Source organism: Archocentrus centrarchus, unplaced genomic scaffold, assembly GCF_007364275.1.
Source record: "Archocentrus centrarchus isolate MPI-CPG fArcCen1 unplaced genomic scaffold, fArcCen1 scaffold_26_ctg1, whole genome shotgun sequence".
NCBI lineage: Eukaryota > Metazoa > Chordata > Actinopteri > Cichliformes > Cichlidae > Archocentrus > Archocentrus centrarchus.
Window position 1 is genome coordinate 2,439,154 of NW_022060256.1, and position 9,543 is coordinate 2,448,696.

At 42.7% G+C, this 9,543-nt stretch overlaps 1 protein-coding gene across 2 annotated transcripts in view; it reads left to right on the plus strand.

The window, feature by feature from the left end:
• top3b (DNA topoisomerase III beta) overlaps window positions 1-6,567 on the plus strand; it is a 29,150-nt gene extending 22,583 nt beyond the window's left edge. For both annotated transcript variants that reach the window (XM_030723711.1, XM_030723712.1), the window contains 4 exons: window positions 305-405; window positions 1,756-1,957; window positions 4,525-4,712; window positions 5,771-6,567. In XM_030723711.1, coding sequence (XP_030579571.1) covers window positions 305-405; window positions 1,756-1,957; window positions 4,525-4,712; window positions 5,771-6,052 — 773 coding nt within the window. In that variant the 3' untranslated portion in view covers window positions 6,053-6,567. The remainder of the gene's footprint in view (window positions 1-304; window positions 406-1,755; window positions 1,958-4,524; window positions 4,713-5,770) is intronic.
• Window positions 6,568-9,543: the final 2,976 nt, after the last annotated feature.

Consider the following 9,543-nt stretch of genomic DNA (forward strand, 5'->3'; position numbering starts at 1 on the left):
GATTCTCAGGTACCTATTAGGTATCAAAACCATGCACTCAGCTGTTGCTTCTCTGATGATCCTGGAATCATGGAAAATAAAACCATCTCTTTTATTACAGTGATTAGGTTAGGCCCAGGCGTAAAATCTTAAAAGGGAATGTAATGGATAGTTGGCCAAATTATTATATCAGCAACTAGGTAAATAATAGCTCATGGCAGACACAAAAACCCCATAGCTGGCATTAGAAAAGTATAGGAAGAGAGGGTTTCCAATGCTGCCACATTTTTCACATTTTTTTTCTTTGTGTTGTGGTGTTTTCCAGACATGGATGAGTTGATGGAGGTCTCCTTTTCTCCCATTGCTGCTACTGGGAAGCCCCTGTCCCGCTGTGGCAAATGCCACCGCTTCATGAAGTACATCCAGGTGAGCAGTCAAAGCTACTGCTGGCATTTGAAGAAGATTTACTCATCCAGAAGACTGTTAGAGCATGTTTGCACAAGAAAATAGGACACCTGTAGGTGCAGAGCTCACCTAGGTAGCAGTAAATCAACAAGACATTTGTTGCCAACATTACTGCATCTGTTGGTCACAGCACTTGTTAGGGCCAAAGATCCTTGTTGCAGTTTCTGCCAAGGCCTTTGAACTTGTCTCTACAGCGTAGAATATCATTGGCTGGGTATGTGGAAGTTCTGCTTTTTGATATATTGTGTGGCATTTTGAAATTGGCCAAGATATTGAACCTTGGTTTTCTATATCACTGCCACACAGTTTATAAGGCTACCCTCAGTCACGTGTTACTTTAAATGACAAAAGCACCATTAATGTTCTTTTCTAGACCACAGGATGTCTGGCTCTGGCCTTCAGACTTCAGCTGACGTACTTCTTTTATTACCATCTCCATCCGCAACCATTTTTAAGTTCATGAATGAGTCATGAAGCTGCAGGTCTGCTCATTGTCATTGTATGAGTAACGTTTCAACGCAATGGTCTGCATTACCCTTTTCCACCAGGAAGTACATCGGACAAAAACATCATGTGTTTAGGTTGTTCCGTGTACTCTGAATATGTGGGTTTGTGCACTCAGTCTGTCTACACATGTTAAACCCATAATGCATTTGAAAATGTAGGTGTGCATATTAATTCAGTGAACAAGCCTTGACCCTTTCATATGACTGACAGTGATGAGTGTGAATGCTGTCCCTTTGTTTAAAGTTAGTTACAGCAACATGAAGAGTCAGATTATCTGTACACCTGTGCAGATGGTAGACTCGGGCATTAACTCTAACCATTGGTTTTTGTAGGACTGATGTACTATCTAACCAAATATTCTAAATATTTAAAATGCATCAAATGTACACTCAACAAAAATATAAGCACACAAAACAGTTTCTCTGTTTTTCTATTTCATAACTAATCAATAATGTATAAGCGCAACAATTTATGTATTCACTCAATATCATTTGAGGCTTTAATAGCAACCAGTGTTTCAGATCTTTATGCAATAGTCCATTTGTTATCACAAAGCAAACACAGTGTGGTCAGCGATCAGAGTCTACAGTACTTAAACATGAGACTGAAGAAACTGAAATGTGGTGCGAACATGTGCACTGACATTAATCTACCTTGTAACTTGATGAATGAGATTTGATCTAAAATGGCCTTTAACAACACAATGGTAAAAATGTGTTAGCAAAAAATGTAATGTAACCCAGAGCTGCTCAGGACTTGCAGTGAATAGTTCTTAAATTAAACAAAGCCAACATGTGTATGCAGGCCAAGCCCAGCAGACTTCACTGCTCTCACTGCGATGAGACCTACAGTCTTCCCCAGAATGGAGCCATCAAGCTGTACAAGGAGCTCCGCTGTCCACTGGATGAATTTGAGCTTGTGCTGTGGACCTCTGGGGCCCGGGGAAAGAGCTACCCCCTGTGCCCCTACTGCTTCAGCAACCCGCCTTTCAGAGACATGAAGAAAGGTAGGGCAAAATGGGAGAGTTCATTCCCTTTTGGGTGGTGGGGTAGTGGCTAACTAGCATGAGCCTTGATACCCTACAGCAAACATGAAACTACCCCTAACAACATCATTATTATGGTTTACATCATTTAATTATGGAGGAAAACACTTATCTTTGAAAGAATTCCAAAGGACAGAATTGGTTCTTTTGATATTGGCAATCAATTAAATATATTTTGAAAAGCCAAGAGAAACAAAGTGCATAAGGGAGCCATGATGAAGATTAGATCTTTTGTTTTATCTGAGATTCTTATGTCAAATCTGTTTGTTTATAATGTATTGGACTATCTATTAAGCACTGCTATGCAAAAGTTTATTTTAACTTTTGAGTTCTCAGATAACAAAGGTCTCAGACCTTAATTAGCTTGTTGCTGTTCATAGCTATTGTGAGGAAAGGCCAGATGATCAATACTCTTCAAACATTGCTCAACAACCTGCAGTTTTAGCTTCCATAAACATTTATCTAGCAAATTAAAGTGGCTCCATAGTGTTTACACATTCACCTAACAAGTGAAAACTCCCCAGTTTGATCCTGGGGGGGTGGCGTCAGGAAGTGCATCCGGCGTAAAAATCTGCCAAATCAAACATGCAGAATCACTGTGAGAACCCCTTGTGAGTAAGGGAATACCTGAAAGTAGTTTTGACCTTCACTTTCAAAAAGGCAGGTCTGTAAAATGAAACACTCTTAGGGTGTACTTACACTAGGCGATCTGTTCTGTGCCCAACCATGTTTGACCCCCAGAGTCCAGTGCATATGAGCAATAGGATTATTGCCTGGGCCTGTTCAAGTATACCATGCCCTGGTCCTCTTCAAGAGGTGGGTCTGGGGGTGGATGAGCTGGACTCAAGCTCAGTATGTTTATATTGTTATAACTTAACTGTGTTCAAACAGAGGATTCCAACACTTCCTCAACAGCAGTTGCCTCTGTAAAAATTGCTGTAAGTAATGAACAAATGTGCCAAGATGTCACTTCTTCAAACAATTCCTCGACAGTTGAGAGAGAGAGATTGATTGATTGCCGGCTGCTAACAAAACCTTGATGAGCTGGTTCTCCTTCACTTGCACAGAAGCTGGCTGTGTATAATGAATGAATAATGTAAGAGCTCAATGCACATGAACAAAATGCAGCTCCATCCATCCATCTTCTTTTGCTAATCCATGGGGCAACAGTAGAGAAACCCATACCTACCTCTTCCCAGCCACCTCCTCTAGCTTATCTGGCATGTCCTGGATCCAGCTGGGCATGTCCTACCTCCTTCTGGTAGGACAAGCCCAGAACACCTCACCAAAGAGGTGCCCAGGTAGCACCCTTGTAAGATGCCCAGATCACATTGAATGGCTTCCCTCTCCCCTCACTCATGAACAAGACCCCGAGATACTTAAACTCCTCCACTTGGGGCAGCAACTTGTCCCTGACCCAGAGAGGGCACTCCACCCTTTTCCGGCTGAGGACCATCAGCCGAGGGGCCCTGCCACCAAGGAGGGTGGCAGGGCCACCTTCTTCAGCTTCATGGTTCCCTTCACCTCTGGTGTCTGCCATCTGGTTCGGGAATTACTGCAGTAATAGGCACCAACCACCTTGTAGCCGCTGCGCCGTGCAGCAGCCTAAACAATGGAGGTGCAGAACTTGGTCCATTTGGACTCAGTATCCTCAACCTTCCTCAGAATGCTGTCGAAGTTATGCTGGAAGTGGGACCTCTGCCAGGTGTTCCGAGCACACCCTCACTATACATTTAGGTGCACCAGGTCTGTCCAGTTTACTCCCCCACCAACTGATCCAACTCATCACCAGGTGGTGATCAGTTGACAGCTCAGCTCCTCTCTTCACCCGAGTGTCTGGAAAATCTGATCTGATTACAAAATCAATTATCAACCTGCATCCTACAGTGTCCTGGTGCCACGTGTACTTATGTTCAAACATGGTGTTTGTTATGGGCAAACTGTGGTTTGCACAGAATTCTAACCACTCGGGTTCAGATCAGGCAGGCCATTCCTCACTGTCATTGCCCATGTGAGCACTGAAGTCTCTCAGTAAGACGGTTGGAGTCACCAAATGGAGCACCCTTGAACACCCCACCCAGCCACTCCAAGAAAGTTGAATACTCTGAACTGTCAAGGCCCATTCCCTGGCCCAAAGGTGTAGGGAAGTGCCCTGTCGTCCACCAGTGAAAATTCCAGCATACACCCAGCAAGCCTGGGGGATACAAGAATCCCACCCCAGCCCGTGACCTCTCACTATGGGCAATTCCAGATTGGAACAGAGTCCAGCCCCTCTCTAGGAGTCTGGCTCCAGATCCCAGGCTCTACGTTGAGGTGGGGGGTGTGTGTGTCACTGGGACACACACACACACACACACACACACACACACACACACACACACACACACCCCTCCACCACGATAAAGTGGCGATTTGCAAAACGGAACTGCAGCTCCAAAAATCAGTGTTCACATTTGCACACCACCATCTTGGTGGTCTCCTGGCTTTTCTGACATTGTGACCCTGTTTTCCATGTCTTCCTTTCTCAGGTATGGGATGCAATGAATGTACCCATCCATCCTGTCAGCACTCTCTTAACTCGTTGGGTATTGGACAGTGTGTGGAGTGTGATAGTGGGGTTTTAGTGTTGGATCCCACCTCTGGGCCAAAATGGAGGATGGCCTGTAATAAATGCAATGTGGTGGTACACTTCTTTGAACATGCACATAAAGTTCAGGTAAGAAAATGAATGTACATGTACTGGTCTTTAGAACTGTTTTCTAATTTTTCTGGCCACACTGTAAACTGCAAGCAGCATTCAGCTTTTCATACATATTCATGCAGCACTTTATTCCATGCACCTATGCGCTCTATTGCTATTTCATCCACACCTACTGCCAAATTAGAATCATCAGTCACTAATATACATGTCTTTACTATGGAAGAAAATCCATATAAGTACAGAGAACATGCAAGCTGAGAACATCCTAGCTGGCCTTTTTTTTTTTCAACTCAGATAAAAGCATCTGACTTCTCCAAATTATGCATTTTCATCTAAAGATGGTGGACTACCAAGTTAATTCAGCCACTGCAGTGTTTTGCCATTTTAACTCACGTGAGCTAAGTTAGACAAGGATTTACAGCAGAATTATTATTTCAGAATAATCCTAATAAGTTTTGCATTTTATTGTTTGCATTGATGCTCTTCAATACATCATCTGACGCTCACTTACAGGAGCATTGTTTTGTTTGGGTCTTTACTAGAATAGGTTAATGCATTAATGTTCCAAAACCACATGATTTTCCTCATTCTGACCATTGCTGCTGCTCTGTTTATACTCCTGTCTTTTTGAGCTCTGTATCAGGCAGTGCTAACAAAAAGACAGATGAATTGAGACTGACATAAAATCAACAAAGGCCACCTGTGGGCTACTGCCTTTTGTTCAAAGTGTGATTAAAGTTTCCACAGTTTTCATATAGCTCTATCCTGTGGGCATACCATTAAAGGTAACTAAAATGTCAGCCAGATTAGTCCCACAGCATTTGAGGATATTTCTATTGTTTGGGGAAACTGCATAAATGTAATGTCAAGTAAATGTATTCCACTGGTTCTGCAGTTTCTTAGGTTGCTCCTGCAACCATTCAGAGCTAATGACTAAGGCTATTAGCTTGTATGGAAGACACGAATCCTGGAAAAAGCCTGTCACTGCAGTATTTCTCAAGCGCCACTTAAACAGAAAAAATGATCAGACAGTTCCTTTTGATTCTTTACACTCTTGTTCTCTTTTCTCTTAGGTTGCTCAGGAGAGCTGTGATGTGTGTGACGCCTCTCTGGTTGCAGTGGACTTTAACAAGACTCGCACTCCTCTTCCTGCCGGCGAGACCCAACACACCGGCTGTGTTTTCTGTGATCCAGTGTTTCAGGATTTGGTGGAGCTCAAACATGCCACCATGAGGCATTCCATGCACCGGGGTGGGGGTGCAAGAAGAGGAGGAAGGGGGCGTGGGCGAGGACGTCGTGGAAATCCTAAAAAACCTAAAGACAAAATGGCCGCCCTGGCAGCTTATTTTGTGTAGTTTGTGTCCTTTGTTTATAGTGCATGTCACTCTATGAACTGTTTTTTGTTTACTGATAATGAACTAAAATATACATTAAAACAATGTTTTCTGTGCTTTTTCATTATTACTAAACACTCAAAGCACTCCTACGTTCACCGAGGCACACGGTACTTTATTCTTGCCCTTTTTGTCCAGCATTCACATTCTCGCACTTACAGATGTCTTGTTGTAGGACACTTAAATACATGCACTTGAAGAGCTGGGAATTGAACCTTTGACCTCCTGATCCTGACCGCTGGTCAAACCTTTAAGCACACGAACATACAAGAATGTGAAAGGTAGCTTGCATACTGATCCCAGTTTCCATTTGAATGCAATGTTGCCACATAGTTGTTTTTTTGTTTTTTTTTAAGGGAGTCTATTTAAGAATACCAGCAGTATCTATTATTTAAAGTAATCTTTCTATTGTTTACACGTGAAGGAACCCTGTTGTGTGTTTGTGTGCAAAGCAAATAAACCTTTAACATATTTTATACAGTCAAACATGTAATTTGTTGTTGGGGGTTCAGATCAGATCGGGTGGTGGCATAGGCCCGGGGGAGCATCAACTCGCCCAGGGTACCTAGAGCAGGGGCTGGTCGTATGTGACGCACAGAATTGAGACGCACAAAATTGTAGACATACCACTTTAAATACATAGCGGAAAAGGAAGGGCCCGTATGATGACGTACAGGAAAGTGCCGGTCCGGTTTAAGGGTGTGGAACGGAGCGCAGATCTGTAAACGCTGCTGATAGTGAACGCTGGGGCCGTATTACCATCGGTCATTCTCCCATCGGGTTTGTGTGTTTGCTTTGTCAGTGAAGTCTTTGTCTCGCCGAAGGGTGTGTTTCCCTCAGCTGTAGTTCTGGAAGGTGTGAAGAGGGACTGGTCAAACTCAGCGTACGGTAAGATCAAGTAACGGCTGTCTGCTTGTGTGTAAAACAAGCATTTAGTAATGATAGCATTAATAAAACAATCATTACGAGTGATGACTCGGGGTGTGTATTGTCGACAGCAGTGTGACATGCACTGCGTACTGTGTGCACTTAAACGAGGGCCACAACGCGTTCCTTATTCTTGTAACTGACTGCAAAATACAGAAAAATGGTTATTGATTGGCACAAGTTTCGACAGGTTTGACTCTTGTAAAACCAATACAACACGTTTGGGGTTTTTTCGCTAAGGCAGTCTTTGCTCTTAAACCGAGCTGCATACATTTCCTGCAACTACTGAGGTACTTTGCAACCCCCTTCTGAAGTCCTTCTCTTCACCGTTTTCTCAAGAAATGTTCAAACAACATAAACACGACGATAAGCTAAGCAGCTTAAAAAGGAAAATGTTATGTTAGGTTTTGAAATATTGTATAATAGTGAGGTATGATCTAGTTCTCTCTCTCTCTCTGTCTGTCTCTCAGTTCAATGTCTCAAAGTGTGCTGAAATAAATGCACGGGACAAATAAACAACTGAAGATAAATAAAGAAATCATGAAATCCATCCAGAAACCAAAATATATTCTAAAATTTTGACTCATCAAAGTACCATCTTTGGCAGATATGACAGCTGAACAGACTCGTGGCATTCTTCCTGCATCCGAAACCAAATATTCTTCAGAAAGTTCTTCCCAATTCTGCTGCAGAAGTTCCCATATGTATGTGGCCAGGGGCGTAAGAATGAGTTTACTATTGGGGGGGACACATATCAGAAACCTGACAGATGCACGAATACTCTGAGCAAAGCATAAAAAAAAATGCTATTTGATCTTTAACTTTTATCTTTTTCAAATGTTTCTTGGAAAAATAGTGTTGTGTACACCTATATTATTGCATGTATAATTTACATATGTATATGTTTTATAATCGTAAGACTTAGGCAAACTGGCTTGAGCACAAATAATTGTTACCAATTATGTAATTGTTACCGGTGCATAGATAAATGTTACCAGAACATAGATAAATGTTACCAATACATAGATAATTGTTACAAATGCACACATAAATGTTGCCAGTGCACACACAAATGTTACCAATACATAGATAATTGTTACTAATGCCTAGATAATTGTTAGTAATGTATTGATATTTGTTACCAGTGCATTGTCACCAGTGCACAGATAAATGTTACCAGTGCATAAACAAATGTTGCTAGTGCACTAGCATGTTAAAAAAAAAAAGTTTCATTACAAATGTATGTGAGCTTGGGGGCCCCCTGGTGGTCAGGGGGCCCTAGGCAGCAACATATGTTGCCTATGCTTCAGGCGGCTCTGTTCATGGCAACGTTCCGACAGTCCGTTTACCTCATTTGAAAGTTTCTCACTCCTGCCGCTGTCTCCGCCTCCCAAAGCTCAGAGCCTTTCAGAGGGATGTGGGGGGAGCGCAATGACATGACTCTTTGTTGCTCCTTCAAAATAAAAGCACGCGAGTTAAAGATTTCAAAATCAAGTATTTTTCTCCTCCGAGGTGTAATATTTGGGTGGGACAAACGTGCCTGTCTCCAATATTGGGGGGGACACGTCCCCTCCGTCCCCCCGGTTCCTACGCCTATGTATGTGGCACTCGTTGCTTTCACTCTTCTGTCCAGTTCATCCCAAACCAGCTCACTGGAGACTGAGCTGGCTGCTCCATGTTTTCAGGCTGACCATCTTTTCGTTTTTTCCCGAGGTAGTGCTGGTTCAGGGTTGTCTCTGTGCAAGACACCAACCCTGGATTCATCAAAACAGGCCCAGCCCATCATGCGTCCTCCTCCATGTTTGACAGTTGATGTCACACACTGAGGAACTGATTTTTCAGTGCATAGGACTAACAGTATTCCATTGTCAGGCTTTTATGGCCCAGGCAAGCCTCTTTTTCTTATTTTGATGTCTTAGCAATGGATTTCTTGATGCAGCTCAGTCTGTCAAATCTGCAATTCAATGTTTTCTCTTTACTGGTGAAACTGAGACTTGCTTACTACGACCGCTGTTAAACTGTACTTAAACTGTGATCCTGTGAGCTGCCTGTCACACAAGCTGTTGACTCAGAAACTTGTCTTCTGATTCCATTATGACTTTGGGCCTATGAGATCTCTTCCTGTCAGTTTCCCCCAGTTTCTGAGTACATTTTGATGGTGAAGGAGATTGTACTCACTGACACTGACTTTTTTTTTTTTGCAACTTCTCTGTAGAATTGCAGTTTCCCTTTAGAAAGACTTAAATGTTATGATGGTCTCTCTCTTCCATTGTTATTTGCATTTTTCTTGCCATTTCTATAGCAACACACTACCTTCTACAGTGCAGTACTGTGCAAATGATGCTCATGAGGGTGTGCTACCACAGTGTGTTCCAGCACTACTTATATGCAGACAGAGTGGGTTTTAAGTAATCAAGAAAAGTTAAGAAACCTGTAGGAATTGATAGCCCCAACTGTCAAGACTTGAACTGGACAGGCAACTGAGTTTGACACGGGGGCACATAAGAATAATAAGAAATCCCTTT